The sequence below is a fragment of the Balaenoptera musculus genome, chromosome 20 (genome assembly GCF_009873245.2).
Source record: "Balaenoptera musculus isolate JJ_BM4_2016_0621 chromosome 20, mBalMus1.pri.v3, whole genome shotgun sequence".
In the NCBI taxonomy this organism is placed as follows: Eukaryota; Metazoa; Chordata; class Mammalia; order Artiodactyla; family Balaenopteridae; genus Balaenoptera; species Balaenoptera musculus.
In genome coordinates, this window is record NC_045804.1 from 47,653,344 (window position 1) to 47,673,798 (window position 20,455).

At 36.8% G+C, this 20,455-nt stretch overlaps 2 protein-coding genes across 2 annotated transcripts in view; one reads left to right on the plus strand and one right to left on the minus strand.

Moving 5' to 3' along the window:
* The window catches only part of LOC118887401 (LLGL scribble cell polarity complex component 2-like), a 43,592-nt gene that overhangs the window by 21,539 nt on the left and 1,598 nt on the right, over window positions 1–20,455 (plus strand). The window lies entirely within an intron of this gene.
* SPATA22 (spermatogenesis associated 22) lies at window positions 1,661–20,247 on the minus strand. Its single transcript, XM_036838188.1, has 9 exons — window positions 19,813–20,247; window positions 18,338–18,453; window positions 16,472–16,600; window positions 14,573–14,633; window positions 14,338–14,433; window positions 9,895–10,216; window positions 7,058–7,187; window positions 5,050–5,147; window positions 1,661–1,933 (listed from the first exon to the last, which is right to left on the minus strand). Exons 2-9 carry the CDS (start codon window positions 18,378–18,380, stop codon window positions 1,742–1,744), a joined length of 1,071 nt encoding a protein of 356 aa, XP_036694083.1. The 5' UTR covers window positions 18,381–18,453; window positions 19,813–20,247; the 3' UTR covers window positions 1,661–1,741.

The following is a 20,455-nucleotide window of genomic DNA, read 5'->3' on the forward strand; positions in this document are numbered from 1 at the left end:
GGACCAGGGATCGAACCCGGGCCCCCTGCATTGGAAGCATGGAGTCAACCACTGGACCACCAGGGAAGTCCCTATTTTTGTACTTTAAATTCTGTTATATTGTCCTGTCTATTCATGAACCAGTACCATATTTTACATGAATAAATATGCCTTCATAATACGTATTTAGTTTTTTAATGCCTGCCATTACTTTGACACTCTTTCCTTCAAATGGTGGAGCCTAATTTCCCTCCTCCTAAATGTGGTCCATACTTAATGACTCACTTGCAGCAAACAGAATGTAGTGGAGGTGATGCTATGTGACTTCCTAGGCTAGGTCATATAAAGGATAGCTCCACCTAGCTCACTCACTGTTGGATTACTTGCTCTAGGGGAAGCTAGCTACCATGTCATGAGGACACTTAGGCAGCCCTTTGGAAAGGCCCACATAGTAAGACACTGAATCCTCCTTCCAGCAGAAAGCACCCACTTGGCAATCACGTGCATCAGCCACCCTGGAGGTGAGTCCTCCTAAGAGATCCCAAGCCAGAGCTGCCTAGCCAGGCCACTTATGAAATCCTGGCCCACTGAAACTGTGAGAGATAATAAATGCTTGTCATTTAAAGCCACTCATTTGGTGGGTAATTGGTTATGCAACGATAACTATAATAATATATGTTTAAGGCTTTGTAATATTTGATAAAACTATCCTCTATTGTTCTTTTTCAGAGTTTTCCTGACTATTCTCATTTTTTGATGTCTATAACCTTTAGTATTCATTTGGCTAATGTGTGTGTGTGTGTGGTTTGTATACATACAGAAAGAGAGAAAGAAATTATGTTATAAATTAATTTTAGAAAAATCAACGTCTTTGTCTTCCTATCCAAGAAAATGATTTATTTTTCCATTTGTCCAAGTCTTATTTTGTGTCCTTCATTAGTATGTATTTTAAAGTTTTGTTCATATACTTTCCACATTTATCACTTAGTATTGGTTAGTCCTAGGTATTTTTTTAAATGATATCTTTATCCATTTCACACTCTAATGGTTTGGGTCATATAAATAACACCTACTGATGATTTCTGCATATTAAATTTTCTATTTTAGTGCCTTACCAAATTATCTCATTTTACAGTAGTTTCTTGGTTGATTTTCTTAGGTTTTCCATATATACAATTATATCATCTACCAATAGCAGTAATTATTATACCCCAAATATTTCTCTTTTGTCTGATGTATTCTATGGGTCCCAGAATATAAATCCTGTAAATTCAGAGATTTTTGTTACTTTGTAACCTGCTCTGTTAACAAACAAGCACATGAAATAGTGCTTGGCACAGAGTATGTGCCCACTAAATATCTGAAGTAATTAAATGAACTGCATGGACCGGGAGCTCCAGTATAGGGCACCCTGACCTTGTTCCTGACTTTAGTGTGAATGCGTCTGTATTTCCCCATTAAGCTTGATGTTGGCTTTTAGGCTGACTCAAATGTACTATTATCCCATGTTAAATAAATATGTGCCTATTCTTATTATATTGAGCATTTTTATCTGAAATGGTTTTTTAATTTTAGCAAATGCACCATTTTTATAATAACAGTAAAATTATTTTTCAAAAATTCTTTCCACATTTAAAAGGATTTAAATATTTTAATTCAACAAGTGAAATACAGAAGAACAGTAGCCATAAAACCATGGAGATGGTAATTTAAACAAGAACAGAAAAATGCTTAATTTATACTATTTAAACTTCATCACTACTTAAATTTCATTCATTGCATTAGTATAATATCTCATTTCAGCATCTACAATTTTAACAAATGCTTGGAAAGTTTTTTGTTCAGAAACAGATGCTGGTCTGACAGAAACACATTTAAAAATATTCTTTTTCTGGTCATAGTTTCCAACACACCTATGAACTCGGCCTCTAATCAGTCTTGGAAGTTCACGATCCTGTTTTTTAAAAAATAAATATCAATAAAGTTATTTATTACTTCATTTGAATTTCAATTTTTTAAACTAATAATATGATCAACTAAATATGAATCACTCCAAAGTGCTGTAATTCCCTTACCTCATTTAGGGCCCCACTGCGACAAGACCATAATAGCTAGTCGTAAATGGGTGCCCTGACACAGAAGACCTTCACTTGGGTAGGGCTTCTTACAAGCTAGTGAGCTGCTGCTTCTTAAAAGACTGAATAATTCCCAATATAATGGCACATGAATATTCACTTCTATCAGACTTCCAGAGTCCCACTTTCAGTAGATGACAGACTAGGTAGTTCAGACCAACTTTCCCACTAAAAACAACTAGAACACCTGGATAGAATATTTATTTAAAAATATCCTCATAGACACCAGAGAGATAAAAGGCAGTGAGGAGTTACAGAGACCCCATCTGGGAGAGGACAGGAGTCCAGAATGGGGCCTGATATTTGGGGCTGCTTTACCCTCTGAGGTATCTGCTAATTATAGTCAAGGCAATTTGAGAGTCTAAGAAACTGAGCAGAGCTTCTGACAGCTCATAGGGCTAGGAGAAAAAATGGACTCCAGGGTTCCCCCAAAGAAAAGAGATTCTGGTAACCACGCCACCCCCACCCCAGGCTTAGGGTTGGGAGACTCAAAAGGGTTGTGCCCTAATGGGACTAGTAAGCCAGAAAAAGACCAGCCAGCTCCAAATCCTCTCAGTCATGAATAAAATTATTCTGAGATTTCTTTCGCTAAACAGTCATAAAAAGCACTAACTATAAAGGAAAATGTTGATAATTGCTAAAGGACCATATTAAAGTGAAGATTTTCTTTTCCTCAAAAGCCACTACTAAGACTGAAAAAGCAAACCACAGAGTATGAGAAGATATTTGCAATGTACATAATAGACAAAGAACTTGTACTCAGAATAGTTTTTTCAAAAGCTCCTATAAATCAATAAGGAAAAAAATAATTCAGCAGAAAAAAATTACAAGAGGCCTGAACAGATTTTTCAAAAGAAGCTATCTAAATGGCCAGTAAACATCAAAAGTGCTGAACCTCATTAGTCACCAGGGAATTGGAGAGAAATGAGATAGCACTAAACTTACCCACTAGAATGGCTAAAATAAAAAACATTGACTACTAAATGTTGATAAGAATGCAGAGAAACTACAACTCTCCTATGCTGATTGTGAGTACGTAAACTGTTACAACCCTTTGGAAAATTCTTTGGCAATAACTACTGTTTTAGAACATACAAATGCACTACAATTCAGCAATTTTACTTCTAGGTATATACCCAACAGAAAGGCATGCATGTGCACAACAAGAGACATATATAAGAATGTTCACAGAGTATTATTCATGATAAAAAAAAACCCAGGAAACAACCAAGATGCCCACCAACAGTAGAATAGAAAACTAAATTGTGATACATTCATACAAAAGAATATTGTACATAGAAATATAAATAAATGAACTTTAGCTATATGCAACAGCACAGATGAATCTTACAAACATTGTGTTGAATGAAAGAAACCAGACATAAAACAAGACGTACCACATGATACTATTTATATAAAGTTCAAAAACAGGCAGAATTAATTTATGATATTAAAAGCCACAATAGTGGTTACTTGTAGGCAGAAAGCAAGAGGGAGTGAATGGGAAGAGGCACAAGGATGCTAGGGTGATAGCAATGTTCTATTTCTTAACCTTGGTAATGTTCACTTTGTGATACCTTCATAGAATTGTACAGTTATGATTTGTGCACTTTTCTGTATATGTTATATTTTAATAAAAGTTTTTTTAAAACTTATCAGACTAGAGAAAAATAATAAGCTTTCAAGATATTATAAAAATTAATAACATGACAGCTACTATTTCTTGATCATCTGCTATGTGTCAGATGCTATACATTCATACATTTTATTATCTAATCTCCAAAACAACCTTTCAAAGTAGGAATTAGTCTCCCCAGTTTACAGATTAAAAAACTGATGCTCAAGAAGTTTAAGGAGCTCACTCAAGGTCATACAGCTAGTAAATGGTGGAGTACAAATTGGAATCCAAGTGTGATTTCAGAATTAAGCCCAATTTCAGAATTAATGCCAAACTCTTTTACAAAGTATGTAAGCCTTATAAGGTTTCCAGCCTCCTTTGTTACGAAGCCTCTTCCCTATGTCCCAGCCCACTCTCTCTGCATTCCCCCAAGTTCATAACCACTACCCTTACCCCCATCACTTACTAACTCTACACTCTGGTAATTGTAAACTACTTGCAGTTTCCTGAACAATCCAGGCTCTGAGCTTCATGTCTTTACATGTGCTGCTCCCTCACCTTAGAATGTGTTCCTCCAACCTCTTCCCCCACCTCCCAACACTTTGGCTTAATTTATTAGACCTTAAATATCTAAGACAAGACTACATTCTTCAAAAATCTTTCCCCAGGACTTCCCTGGTGGCGCAGTGGTTAAGAATCCGCCTGCCAATGCAGGGGACACAGGTTCGAGCCCTGGTCCGGGAAGATCCCACATGCCGCGGAGCAACTAAGCCTGTGGTGCCACAACTACTGAAGCCCGCGCGCCTAGAGCCCGTGCTCCGCAACAAAAGAAGCCACCACAATGAGAAGCCCCCGCTCGCCACAACTAGAGAAAGCCCGCACGCATCAACGAAGACCCAACGGAGCCAAAAATAAATAAAATTAAAAAAAAAAAATCTTTCCCTGATCTGACCCATCCTCCCTGTCTACTTCTATAGCACCCTGCACACACCGCTTGTCATACCGTTTATCATACCACAGTGTAACATTTATATTTCTGTCTTTCTATGTGAGATTATAAACTCTTTGAGAGAAAGAGCCATTTATCACTTTTATTCCACTTTGTATCCCCTGCATCTAGCACAGCGCCTGGCACATAGTTGCCCTCCATTTTAGTTGAACAAATAAATAATTTTAATATTCATAATTAAAACCAAACAAAATGTTGAAAGTACCACTAAATCATTAACAGAATTTCTACTACAGTTGAATTATAGCCTGCATTTGTATGTTTTTGTTGGCATAGGCTTTGCAAAGAATACTTAAACAGATACTCACTATTTCATAAAATACACAAGGCAGAGTATTTTTCCCATCTCTCAGAAGAAAAGTCTTTGAACAATATGGGCCAGGTGTAACAGCTGAATCGAGAACAGCTAAGCAACATTGAAATGGAGGGGGAAAATATCAGTGTTGGTAAAATGCAAATAAAGTTTAACAAAGAGAAGTTGATATTTAAATAGCTATTCCCACACCAACCTCTCATAGTTTTGTTTATACATTAATAAGAAAACATCTTAAGAGGGAAAGATATTTCTGAAACTGTTTTATTCTAAGGAAAGCAAAATTTCTGGCCCTCTCCAACCTAGGATCAGGTTATATGACAAAGTTTATACAACTGACAATAGCTGGCCATCTGAAGCTTTTTTCTTTCAATGTGTTTGATGGAGTGGTTAAATCCTCAGACCAGTCTACTACATGATAGTAAACAAAATACACACGTATAACAAATAAACATCATGGTTTAATGAAAAAAAAGCATTGAATTAGAATCAGAAGTCATGCAATTGAGTCTCAGTTCTTCAACTTACTAAATTGAACAACTGTTTAACCTCTTTCAAATCTGTTTCATCTATAAATTTCAAATGATAATTCATGTTTATCTCAAGAAATTACTATCAAATGAGACCATTATTCATTCCTTTAATAACCATCTATTAGGTACTGATAGTGAACATTTGTTATTTTGAGGTCAGCCTCCATTTCCCCTAATAATACCCAGATTTTCCTTTAGGAAATCTCTCCTATGCCATTCTTAGCCATATGATTTGGATGGGATTTGTCCCCACCCCTAGACCCAGGAGTAATCTGAGATTGATGTAAGCCAGTCAGTGTATCCCCTTCCTCAGCTACAGAGCTCAGGGTTGCAGTGATCGGCTTGTTGCCCAGTCAGAAATGATGATATGCAAGGGGTCATTTGCTAGTTTCTGGGAAAGAGCAACCAGAAGAAACTATCAAAGAATGTGACTGTGGTACGAGGAAGAATGTGTGGTATAGAGAATTTTGATAATCTTCTTAATGTCATAAGGGAAGAGTCAGAAGCTGCTGGAGAGACCATAATTGGAGCCTCAGGATGAAGCCAACACTAACAGGATAGAAAGATGGCTAAATCTCAAAAACATAATGCTGGATGAAAATGTAAACTCTATATTTTAAAACACATAAAACAGTAAATAAATATATATAAATTTATGAAATCAGATGTATAGAGTAAAATTATAAAAGCATGGAAAGGAAAGATACCATAGTGACTATCTCTAGAGAAGAAGAAAAATGGATAGTGGTTTTCAAAGATATCTATAACATAGGTAGGTGGATATTTATTCTCTGTATTTTTCTGTATGTTTACAATATTTCATAATTTAAATTAAATATTTTATTTAAACTATGGAAAGAAATATGTTTTGAATCTCTACTTCTTGTTTATCTCTTCAGTCTAAGTAAAATTAAATTCCAGAAACATTTTACAAAACTCTCCTCCCTTTTAAATATCAATTTAGAAAACAGGCTAATTGTAGGGTGTTTACTCATATCAGTAAAGGATTCTTCACAAATGTTCTTTCAGAATATTTGATTTATAATTTAACTTATATACAAAATTACTACTGGATTTAGTGTAATATAGTAGAAAGAACACTATATTGAGAATAAGAAGACTTGGGGTCTAGATCCATTTCTGCTGCTAACTAGCATTATGATTTTTAGTCAAGTCTATTTTAATTATTTGCCCCATTTCCTCACCTACCTCAAGGGTTGGGTTAGATTACTTTTAAGAATCTTTCCATTTTTGACATTATGAATTAGAATTCTTCTACCATGAATAATCAAATACATCTTATGTCACACAAATCTATGACAGATACAGGAACTGAAGAAAATCCTAATAAACCATAATCTCCTTTTATAAAATTTTATTTTTCTTTAAGATCCCCTAGGTATTCCTATTAACATTCAAAATTATTGTCCAAATGGTATTAATGAAGTATTTTTGAAGTAGTATACCTACCTAATATTTCAAAAAGAAGTACAGTTTTCTGTGCATGTTCACACCAGTACTTCATGCTTTCAATAACTGCAGATATAATTCTTAAAGAATTATCTTTCTCCTTAAGCTTTAACTGATACAATGATGCTTCCTTTTGAAAAAATGAAAACATAGCATTAGAAAAACCTGTCATTTTTTTCGTCATACTCATTCACTTTTCTATGTAGAGATTCTAGGTCCTTATAATAGGCAAATGTGTAAAATATGTTAAAAGACTATGTAAAATATGTAAAAGGAACTATTGACAATTTTAGTACAGTTACTCCCCTAAATTAAAGGCATCATTAGTACTTTATAAAGGAGGAGAAACTAGAATGCACTTGGAGAAAATTAATCAAGAAGAGGATTATTTTTTTTCTTTTTATCTCTGTTTTATATGGGCATTTATTCACTCATTCATTTGTCGATTCTTTGAATATTTTTAAAGCATCATGTGCCAATCCTGTGATAAACACAGGTGAGTAAAACACAATTCCTTTCCCTAATGTGCTCACACTCTAAGAGGGAACCCAGACACATTCATTCATTCATTCATTCCAAAAGTATTTATTGGCACCTACTACTATGTGCCAAACATAGCTAATGAGGAAGCAGTACTGAACAAAACAGACAATCTATCTACCTTCAGAGACTGTACAGTCTAATAGGGGATTCAGAAAATAAATAAATAATGTCAGGAATTGCTGTATCCTATGCATTAAAAAAAACAACAACAACAGGGTAAAAGGATAAAAAGAGCAGGGATTATTATTTTAAATAGGTTGTTGAGTGAGGACTGAGTGAAGAGCAAGTGTAAAGGCCTTGAGATGGGAATGTGTTTGGCATTTTTAAAGATCACCTAAAAGGGTGGAATGGCCAAGATGGCAGAGTAGGAAGACCCTGAGCCCACCTCCTCCCATGGGCACACCGAAATTACAACTATTTACAGAGCAATTATTGATGAGAAAAACCAGAAGACTAGCAGATAAGAAATTCTACAACTAAAGATATAAACAAAGAACCACAAGACTGGTAGGAGGGAAGATACAAGGTATAGTCAAGACCCATACCCCCAGGGTGGGCAACCCACAAATGGGAGGTTAATTGCAATCACAGAGGACCAGGACCTGGCCTCGCCCACCAGCCTGTTGGACCAGTACTGGCATGCCTCAGGCCAATAAAGTAGGCAGGCCTACAAGAAAGAAAGAGGAAGGAAGGCAGGGAGGGAGGGAGGTAAAGAAAGCCTGATGACATAAGGTCATACAAAAATAAAAGTTGAACGAATTAACTAAAATTTTAAAAGATCAACTAAGAATACAGTGTGCTAAGATACTAATTTTTGGGGAGGGGGCACCTTCCTTCATGAGGGTGGTGGCATATCCAAGAACACTTGATGGAACATTTTTTTCCAACTACAATTACCTTCCCTCCTCTTCCCATTCCTAACGAAGATATGAATGCTTCCTGTTGAGATTACTGCCATAATGAGCCAGTGTTACTAAGGTGACTATCATATCATTCTTGTGTACAAGGAAACAAGGTTGAGAACCACTGTGGAACATGCTATATTAGTCAGATTTCCAGAAAAAAAAATTGACCCCAGATGGCTTATTGAAAAAACTGCTTACAGGTGTATGGGCAGAATAAACATAGGGTACGTAAGAACTCAAAGACTAACAACAGTAAGAAACTTCTACCTCTCCTAGGCTGAAAGGACAAGAGGAGGAAATAAAATTACCAAGCCTGTGAAATCTGGACTTACGGAGGGGCTATATCATGCAGGGACACAGCTACCACCTGAGACACAACATTTAAGCAGGGGGGGAATGGGAAAACCCAACCTCTCTCTCTACCCTTTGATGTCCTGCCTGGGACTTCCACTCCCACTGGCTGACTCCTAACAGAAGCCAGCTAATGGATCCCAGAATGATGCACTATGTAGGACCATTTAGCCTTCCAGAACACAGACAAGGGCAGAGGATAAAGAATCTATTAGACCAGGTGGCGAGCAAGGGAAGATAGCAAACAGCCAGCACATATATGAAAGACATTTACAAAGAATGACTAGAGTGAGAGGTGGAGAGAGGAAATAAGGCTGAGGCACAGGTATGGGGAAAAATATAAACCAAAGCAGAGTCATATTAGAGTGCGTTTAGAGAATTGTGAAGAGTCTGAAATGGCTGGAGCATTGAAGAATTAGTGAAATATGGAATACGAAGCTGTAAAAGTAAATAAGACCAGATTACAGAGCAGAAGTTAGCAAACTACGGCCTGCAGGCCAAATCTACTCTGCTGTGTTTTTTGGGTAAATTTTCATTGGAACTCAGCCACACCAATTAATTTATGAATTATCTATGGCTGCTTTTAAGGTACAACAGCGGAGTTGAGTGGTATAGTTGAGTACTTGTAAGAGAGACAATATGGCCCATAAAGCCGAAAATATTTACTGTCTAACCCTTTACAGAAAAAGTTTGCTGACCCCTATTAAAAAAAAAAAAAAGAGTGACATATGAAGAACTTCAAGAATTTTTGCAAGCAATGGATAAACTATCATCATCTCAATAATTAGCAAACAGTGAAATTCAGAACCTGGTAGGAAATTCTAAAGCAACTCTGAAAAGAAGCAGCCATTCACAACCTCTAAGAAAATATTTTGGACACTAACATATACCTACTCCAGCAGAGCTGGGTATTTGTGCTAATCAAGTAATGTATACCAGGGGAGTGATTTCAAATGCTCTTATCTCTGTAATTTTCTAAATACTTATCTCATTTTTTTAATGTAAATACAAAAATGCAAATAATATTTAAAAGTTTACCTTGAGGGTGTTTTCTTCTGGAAAACCATCCATTTTTTTCTTAAATTGATTTTGTTGAAAATTGGGCTTAAATGCCTGTAATGCACCGTTTTTGTCTAGACTTCCCATTGTGGAGCCAGATATTTTTGATGAATGTGTTTCTCTTTGGTGAGATAAGTTAGTAGATTCAGATACTCTTAATTGTTTCCGTTGTTGAGCTCCCAAATTCACTGGACATGAATTGATTCCATTATTTGTCATTAGATTTGTTCTTTTGCACTGAGGCTTAAAATCATTTCTATCCCAAGTTTTTAAAGTGGTATTTTTGTTGCCATCTCTGTAGCTGAAATAGTTTTGTTTTTTAAATTAGTATTAATTTTGTTTCTATATACTTTTTCTTAAGTGAAAGAAAATTATTAATGAAAATTTGCATTTACATGGTAATTTGTGGTTTATCAACTACTTTGTAATTACTGACCAGTTAGAAATTCCAAATACATCATCACAACAACCCTACAATATATTATACCTCTCTTGGTGAGGAAACTGAGTCTTGAGGAGGAAGTAACTTGCCCAAAGTCATATAGCAAGTTACTGACAATCTAAAACCCAGAGAATCCTAGTCTCCCAACTCAAAGTTCAGTGCCATAGAGTATATTTCTAAATTATACAAGCCTTCATATGACAGTGGTTATGAATCCCCAGGGGCCACGGCAGTGAAAGCACCGAGTCCTAATCACCGGACCACCAGGGAACTCCCTGCTTCCTTTTTTATACATTTATTTTTAAATTTTCTACAAAGTAAAATTTTCAAAAGTTAAACTATTGCTCATCAGTGATTTTAAATCACAAGGAAAATAGATATAGACAGGGTAGACAGCTGTTTGATTAGAAATTTTGTACTTTTACTGTGTAGCTTAAAAACCCTACTTATGAATGTTTTAGCATTTTACTAGCTACATTAACCTAAGTGAGCCGTACCAGTTCATCAGAACATGATGTTAATGAGGCCAAAATCAAAAGTATAATTTCTGAGCAGGCTAGTTAAGAGTTCCACAGGGAAAAACTAGTCTAAGTCACAAATGCTTATTTCTGAATAATTTTCCTAAAAATACCACAAGAGGGCAAACAATGCAACCCATACCTTGTTAGGGAAAATAATTCAAGAAAAAGTCTAGGTTCCCTAGACCAGATTATATGGGACCCGAAGCTTGTATAATTTAGGGAGCTTTCGTAAGTAAATTAGGTACAAAATTCAGTATGAAAATAATGAGAAACGAAATCACCACAAATAATTTAAAAATTTTTTAAGTTGATAAATACCACAAACATCACAATATCCAGGAAAAACTTATTAAGTAATTGCCTAATACACCTCTATAAAATTTTTTCCTACATTAATCACCTCTTCATATAGCAACAATTTTATATTCAACAGAGAGAACAGAAACATAGTTTTCTCCTTCCTCATGGCTGTGGAAATTACTTTTATTTTCATAGTTTAGGAAAGTTTCTTTTAGCTTTACAACTCCTTATTGGTAACAACGCATCTGCAACTTTCTCCAATGTTTTTGTTCAGGAGGTGCTCCTAGCCTGGGGAAATGCCTTGATATTTCTGTTTAAAAATTAATTAATTGATTAATGGCTATCTCTGGATCAGTGTGACTATGAATAACTTTCTTCCATTTACTTTTTTTTCTGGAATGATATTATTTTTATAATAAGAACAGTAGGCTATTATAGAAAAAAAAGAATACTTTATCTTTCCTTAAAAACAATTTATTGAGCTTTCCTGGTGGTGCAGTGGTTAAGAATCCGCCTGCCAATGCAGGGGACACGGATTCAAGCCCTGGTCTGGGAAGATCCCACACGCCGTGGAGCAACTAAGCCCATGCACCACAACTACTGAGCCTGCAATCTAGAGCCTGAGTGCCACAACTACTGAGTCCACGCACCACAACTACTGAAGTCTGTGTGCCTAGAGCCTGTGCTCCACAACAAGAGAAGCCACCGCAATGAAAAGCCTGCACACCGCAACCAAGAGTAGCCCCCGCTCCCCGCAACTAGACAAAGCCCACGCACGGCAACAAAGACCCAATGCAGCCAAAAATAAATAAATAAAATAAATAAATTTTAAAAAACCAATTTATTGATCTATCTAAACCTATTTGCCAGGTTGTGCCCAATTTCCAGTTTCTAAAGTCTTCACCTCTCCTCAACTGAGATTTCTTAACCATCAAGTGCAATCCCAATTTCTCAAAGACCAATTATTTAATTGTAGGAGCTTTAGTATAAAAGCTCGAAGATGTTAACATCAGTTCACCCTTGCTTATTGTCTAGTATACTAATTCTGGTAAATTAAACCTATCTTGACAACTAGTCCAATAGCTTAATACCTATAAGAATAGGAGTCTACATTGCTCTTGCAAATTCCATGTTTCAAGAGATTCTAGACAAGGGTTATCAGGTAAAATACAGGATGCCCAGTTAAATTTGAATTTCAAATAAATAACAAATAAACTTTTAGTATAATTATGTCCCAAATATTACATGTGACATACACTAAAAAATTATTTGTCCATTACCTGAAATTCAAATTTTACTGGGCATCCTATATTTTTATTTGCTAAATCTGGCAATGTTAGCCTAGATTCTAAACCTAAGCACAGAACCAGTTAAAAGATCTTCAACAGATTACCAACTGCCTACTTGGGTTTTCAAATGTCTTCTGCTCCTGGATTTTCTGTTGTTATATTCCAACTGTCTGACAGATCATTTATTATTTCAAATTGGAATATCCAATACTGGCTGCCTATCCAGATTACAATCCGTTACCTAATTCTCTAATGTCTATCAGAATGCATTTTATCCTAGCACTTGCCGCTGGAACTATGCCTCCGAGGACCATATCAAACCACTGAATAGGCCTAGTTTGAAGCAGCGGTACTGAAGAAAGAACTGACTGGTCCTGAGGAAACTAGCATGAGTAATAAAAACAATACTAAATTTTTAAAAATAAAAATACTGTTTTGTTGTATTAACCACTTTATTAAAAGTTTCCCCCTTTTAAAAAAATATGGTATCTTCATCTACTAAAAGTGAAGGTGATGTTAACTTCACAGGGTTGTTGTAAGGATCATTAAAATAACAACAAAGCACTAGCCAATGACTGATATATGATCTGGGGTTGGTGTTGTTTTCCAATAATGTGTTTCCAAAATTATCTTTCAGTAGTTTGCCACTTACCCAAAAATACTAAAGTCCAACCTAAAAAAATAATCCATGTCCTTTATCTATCTATTCATTTTTTTCATATTATTTAGACATTAAACTTAGATATTTCTGGCAATGACCCAGAAGTACCCTCACCATCTTTTTTTTTTTTTTTAAATAAATTTATTTATTTATTTATTTTTGGCTGCGTTGGGTCTTCATTGCTGTGCGCGGGCTTTCTCTAGTTGTGGCGAGTGGGGGCTACTCTTCGTTGCAGTGTGCGGGCCTCTCACTGTCGTGGCTTCTCTTGTTGCGGAGCACAGGCTCTGGGCGCGAGGGCTTCAGTGGCTCACGGGCTCCTGAGCGCAGGCTCAGTAGTTGTGGCACACGGGCTTAGTTGCTCCGCGGCATGTGGGATCCTCCCGGGCCAGGGCTCGAACCCGCATCTCCTGCATTGACAGGCGGACTCTTAACCACTGCGCCACCAGGGAAGCCCTACCCTCACCATCTTACCATATGCTTATGATTTCATTCTCTGTCTTTCTTTCTTATTCCATCCTATTTACCTTGGAGCTGATTATCTTACTGGGGTAAGGCTGAGCATTCTATTTGGTTCTCAAATATATCTTAAATATATCCGACATTTTTTTTTCATTTATTTTTTTAACATCTTTATTGGAGTGTAATTGCTTTACAATGGTTAGTTTCTGCTTTATAACAAAGTGAATCAGCTATACATATACATATATCCCCATATCTCCTCCCTCTTGTATCTCCCTCCCACCCTCCCTATCCCACCCCTCTAGGTGGTCACAAAGCACCGAGCTGATCTCCATGTGCTATGCGGCTGCTTCCTACTAGCTATCTATTTTACAGTTGGTAGTATATATATCTGACATTTAGATACAGTTATTCTTGACTCTTTACCTATTGTCAATTAGATCATTAATAATCCACAGCAAAATCATAAATTCATGGTGATAAATATTTACAGAAATTTCATTATAACATGAAGTATTCTTTGGAAATATAATCACTGCCAAATCTGCCTATTTTTAAAGTTGCACATGGCATGTTCTCTTCTTTTATAAAACAGCTAATATCACTATAGTTAGTTATTAAGTATATAAATTTCCTAAATATAATTCTGTTTAAGAAAGGAAGAATATATAGAGGAGGAGGGAAGGGAGTAAAGGAGGAGATGGGAAGGAGAAGAATGAATAGAATAAGAAAAATCTTAAGTAGACTCACCTCCAACCACTCTTGCTTCTTTCAGCATTTAATTGAATAGATTTAGACACAGAATCTTGACTTCTCAGGGGATGAGAAACTGAATGTGGTATTTGCCTTTCAAGGAAATATGTCTTATTAACTATTAATAATTTGTTCCCCGATTGAGAAATATAAAAATATAAAATATATATAGAAGAATAACATCAGTCTGTAACAGACACATACATTCATTGGTATATATTTTTCCACATACCCTGTGTTCACTGTTTTCGTTAAAGGAGGCAGCTCCGGATTCATAGCTTCCCAGGCCCAATCTCAAAAGATACAAGTAATATAGGTAAGAGTAAGCTAGGGAGCATTTTTTGAAATGATTCTTTCATATTTATTTAATATGTGGGGGGAGGCAGTTGAAAGTTTGAAGGAGAAAAGGATTTGAATATATGGACATGTTCTTCAATAGTACTTTGTTGTGGAATTTGTCATAGGCTGCCTTATTAATTTTTTAGATGTCTTTCTTTCCCACTGCATTCTAAGCAAGGTAATAGTTTAATCTGTATCTCTTCCACAGTCAATCCTAGTATAGCACCTTGTATTTCGTAACATAAATTCAGTGTAATCAATGTTTCTTAATCCCAACCCACAGCAAGAAATACATCGAAACCCGGAATATATACAGGCATGGTGTGCATGTGTATGCACACACGTTTGTGTTTGAGAGGGAATATAACAATTTTACTATCAATTCTTATTCTTACTATATGATATACTGACACTTTCTATTCTATTCTATTCTTTTCTATTTTATTCTCTTCTATTTCTTTTTTTAAAAGGTTGGTTATTTCCTAACCTACTAATGGATCAAGAAAAAAAATTTGAAAAACACTGATCTAGTCCTATCTCTTGCCCAATATAAGAATCTTGTTATATCTCTGACAGATAGTAATCCTGGTCAGAGTTTGAAAAGTTCAGTACTTCAGGAGGATGCACACTTCCCTATGGAACAACTCAAATTGTTATTTTTCAAGATCATCTATCATTCATGCTACTTATAAAAATATTTTAAATAGTAGAGAACTTTTTAAATGGCAGAAGATGACCATTTATGCATATCCATGTGAATTTTTAATTTTTATCCATAAAAATGAGAATAATATGAAATTCATACTTCCATTCCTCAAATGTGGAAGAAAACAAAATAACTATAGATGTAAAAGTAGATTAAGGTCTATGGTTGCACAAGGATTTTTAAATTCTAGTTGCATAAAATCCTATTAAAGATTTTTAAGTGTGTCCCCCCAAAATGTAAATGTATATAACCAGCATGTACCAAGTATATTTCAGACTGTCTGCCTGTCCATGCCTTCTTCCAGAGAGAAGTAAAAAGTAAGCAAACATTAAGACCTTTCAGCACAAACCACCACAGCTAATTGTTTCAGATATGAGAGGCTAACCATAAAGATAAATTAGGATTTCAGTGACCTCATTTAATATGAGCTGAAACAGAGGCTCTCTGTCTCTAGAATTTGAATCAAGAGAAACAGAGGGCAGCCAATGATGGGCCCTGAGAACTAGAACTAAAAGGTTATGTTAACACCAAGCAAGAGCAATTTAGTTCACACGCCAGTCGAAGCTATAAGGAAGCCAATGGGATGAAAGAGTGAAAAGCCAATAAATGAAAAAAGGCAAAAATTATGTAAGAAGAGAAAAAAGACTAGGGCCAAGCACTAGAAATTCCTGGGCTTCTACCCTTCCTAAGGTCTACTTTCTTCCATTTTTCCCATGTTCCCATTCACACTTATCCTTATTCCTGAAGGAACTTGAGTTTTTCCATTCTTTATCACCAAATGTTTAAGTCACAAATATCTATACGTGTTTTGAAAAAGAAAAAAAAACCTTTACAATGTAGGTTACTACTTCATTAGAACAAAGGCTCCAGATTTAAGATACTCCATTTAAATGCTAAGACACCCTTGTAGACAAGGAAACTCAAACTACTGTACTGGAATGTTCAGAAAGAACCAAGTAATCCCTATAATTGGATAGTGGAAAGAAGAAAAAATAAACTTTATATTTCCATTATAATAAAACAGAAATGGTAATTTTCTATAATCCTACTTCTTATTTTCTGAAAATTTTCACCTTATTTTCTTACCTGTTGGTAGAGGAGGGAAATCATAACTGTCAGAAGCAGTACTGATACCTGGATCATTTTTCAGTGGATTGGATGTTAATGGCTGTCTATTCCTCTTTTTCTGATTGAACAGTGGTACGGGCAAACAGCCTAAATTGAATGTACCGATAAATAAGTACATAATAGGCAAATAGTCAGATCTAGTTACAGACTAATTACTAGTATATAATAATACACGATTTGAATTTGTCTGCTTCTATACATTAATTTTATATTTATTACAGATATATTTCTATAGATTTGGAATTTTTTTACACTCTTTTTAAGATCCCAAATAGCCTTATTTGTCTCTCTAAAAACTCCTTTCTTGTTCTATGTTGACACTGCCTTAATTCCTCGTTTGGCAGTAATTCCCATCTCCTCCCTCATCCCCCTACCCTTTCCAAATCCACTTTTTGTTTTCCTTCCTTCCCTCCTGTGCTTGCTTATCACCATATCAACTGGAGGGGACACTTCAAGTACAACAGAGGTAAGGGAGAACCAAAATTTGACCCATTTTGCTTTCCAAAACCCTAACCACTCTCTGACTATGGTAGCATACCCTTTAAGACCATGGTTCTCAAACTTTAGTTTGACTAAGATTTATCTGTGGTTACGCTCAACATGCCAGTTCCTAGACCCCACCCTCATAGATTTTATTTCAATCGACTTGCTTTGGAAACCAAAACTCTGCAATTTCAACAAGAACTCCAGGTGTCTGTAATGCATATTTTCTGTGGATCATTTTGAGAATGCCATAGAGTGATAGTAATAAATCCAAATGAGAATAAATACTACTCCAAACCCTCCAGTTGAGGGACCTGGGATCTCAAGTCAAGTCAAAAGTCAGAATTTATTAACACTAAAACTAGAAGGGATCTCAGAGGAAAAAGAGGTCCAAAAAGCTTACACATTGCCACAGTGAAAGAACCTAGATAGGGCCCAAGCTTCCTAACTCTCAGTTCAGATATCTTGCCACTATACCATACTCTAGTTGGTCCATCAACACTTACACTTACATGAGAATATAGACTCTGGTAACTGTCTGATGAACGGCTGGGAAAACGATGTGGGCTCTGGAATCAGACTGTCTAAATCTGAATTACAACTTCAAAGCAGGTTCCAATTACAATTTTAAAGTACAAACTACGGCTATTTCCTTAAACTCATTGTGCCAATATGGCATATAGTGAGAGGCAGAATAATATAGTGATTAAAAGAATGAAGTCTAGGTTCAAATCCTGGCTCTTCCACTTCATAAATTACTTATTTAACCTCTTTGTGCCTTCGTTTCTCATCTAGAAAACAGGGATGATAATAATAACTCTCTCAGAGTTAAATAAATTAACATATAATTAAATGCCCAGAATACAGTACACCCCCCATAAATAATAGCTATTATTATCTTCATTGTGCATTATCATCATTCCTTTGGTTCTCTTCATTCTTGCCCTCTGTCCTTATACTAACAAATTGGGAAAGCAGAAATGGCAGGGGAAGCTATTAGGGAAACAGAAGCACTTCTGAAAATATTTTAAATAGTCACAAATAAATATTAAAATATTATTAATTTATTTTCAGCTTAAAAAGCACAAAACAACTCAAGCACATGGGATTTGTAGAAAGAATACAAGAGTAAGTCCAGGAAAGTCTGATTTTACTTCCACCTAAGCCACTAAGTGTTTCATCTTGAGTAAGTTATTTTACTTCCTTCGACCTAAAAAGTAAAGAGGCTAGACTATACGTTCATTCCTTTTATAAGTTCCTTCCAAAATGTTGCATCTATATACTATACAAGGTTTACATAGCATACACAAACTATAGAAATTTTAAAAAGTCAGTCAATACCTGCTGTATTTCGAGTTGAATTTTCATTTATGTTTCTCTTCATTTCCTTCAATATCAAAGTCTATAATTTTTTCTTTAGCGCTCCAACTTTACAACATGAAGTTGTTCGACTAAACCTTCAAAGAAAGAAATTTTTACCTTGTATTGTATCAACAACAAAATCAAGTTCTCAGCCTAGTAATTACTGAAATTATGGTTTAAACCTATGGTTTCAAACCTGATAATGTAAACTCTCTGCCAGGCTCTTTTGCTTTCTGAGTAAGAATTTACAGCATAACCCATTTTTCCAAATCTGTTTGAAATAAGACTAGTGTGGCTATAATCTTGCTTCCTAAACATATGTGGATTTTCACAGAGTCTACATAATTTATTTCAGAATCAAGAACCCACAATGAGAATAATTCTGAACCAGATCTACAAAAAGGGAGAGGGACTACAACATTGGCAAACATACTTACAAGGCCAGGGAGGAAACATACACAATTGAACTAGCCATATGAGAACATATTCTGTGTCTCACTTTTAAAGCACTGTGCAGATCATCTGATTTGGCCATTAGTTTGAGATCCCTGGATTACATAATGCCAAAGACTAAGGCCTCACTTAATATCCAGAATAATTGTACTGATAAGTTTCCACTCCGTTTCTATAACTTCAACAAGTGAAATAAGATTTTTTTTTCTTTTACCACAGTATTTCTGTTGTAGTTTTTTCCATGTTTAGCCTCTTATATTTCGATCCCAATTTAATTCAATAAATACTTGCCTATTTCATGAAAAGGTAAGATTCAAACCTAAATAAGATCATTTCTGCTCCCAAGTTCTCTGCCCCATGAGACAAATAGACATGAACACCACTGAGTAACAATGCAAAGCATACTGAGGTACATATTAATTTCCAAATATCGTTTCTAGAAATAAAACTTGGGAAACATTTGGTCAGGGGCTGCCCCTGCTTTGTTTCCACATATTGGTCTTGAACCTGGATATAGTATGCCCTTTAGAAAATATTCTTGATGCCGTTCTAGGAACCAAAACAGGTTATGTGACCTTTTCTCAGCCCAGAAATACCAACGCAACACACATCCTGAGCTTAGAGGGGGACGACAAGAGACTTAGGCAAACAAAAGCGCCACATCCTCCCCTGGACCACTGACCCTGGGGGCAGGGACCCTGAGGTGCCCCCCACTCCGGCTTCCCACTGTACCCTAATTACATTAAGGCGGGTGGTGACATCGATGTGCAGAAAGTTTGCTCAATGCGCACACACGCACACACCCCGCCCCAAAGACCGTTGCCTCAGAAGGAGGCCGTCGGGCCTACTTGGGCGCCTCTTGGGGAAAAAACATCAAGCTCCAGTCAGGGCTCGTGTTCTCTTCCAATAACCTCTCCTGACCCAGGGATCGCGGCAGTTTGGTAACTAGGGCCTACACAGACTCTTTCCCTTCTTGGCCTTCCTGCCATACGACACGCAACTTTAACCCTCAGGTTCCTCGCCTCCGTCAACCGTCACCCGGTCCGCGCAGTCAGCGACCACCAACCGCCTTCCCACCGCCGAAAAAGCGCGGAAGTCGCGCTCTGCGCATGCGCGACGCCGCCCGCGCGCCACCGTCGGCGCAGGCGCAGAGGCCACCACCTGGGTCTTCGGTGCCGTGACGTCGTCCGTTCTGTGGACAAAGAGGGAAAGACACGCACGCCTTTTCCCTGGCACGGAAACATGAACGCGCGTCCGTTTGCGTTCTCGTACTGTTGGGTACACGGCACAGGGATGGCTCTACCTCTCTGGAGTTTTGCCCAGAGAGGGACAAGCCTGCTCAGCCAACCTTCGCCCCAGCTTCGTCAGGAAGTTAGGCCAGAGCTGGTTGCCCAACCCCGTTCCCACACCCTGAAGTCATTTCTTACGTCTAGACGTCAGTTTGTGAGATGCTGGTGGCACCCCGGACTGTGCCTAGAATAGGATGACTCAAAGGCCACAGGCCTCAAAGCCAGGTCAGAGGGGTCTTTCTTGGTCTGGCTGAGATTCTGAGTGAGGTCAAGCAGACGGGGCATTGGAGTCGCCGGGAGGCTGGGAGAGCTGAGGCCTGGGTTTAGATGACAGTCCCGCAAGGCCCAGCATGGT

Excerpts from the sequence above, each read along its gene's own strand:
- SPATA22 (XM_036838188.1), bottom strand. The coding sequence starts at position 18,380 with ATGAAGAGAAACATAAATGAAAATTCAACTCGAAATACAGCAG. Across the intron at positions 14,434-14,572 it reads ACGAAAACAGTGAACACAGG|GCAAATACCACATTCAGTTT; the intron begins GTATGTGGAAAA and ends TTTCCTTGAAAG. Across the intron at positions 7,188-9,894 it reads CAGAAGAAAACACCCTCAAG|GAAGCATCATTGTATCAGTT; the intron begins GTAAACTTTTAA and ends TTTTTTCAAAAG.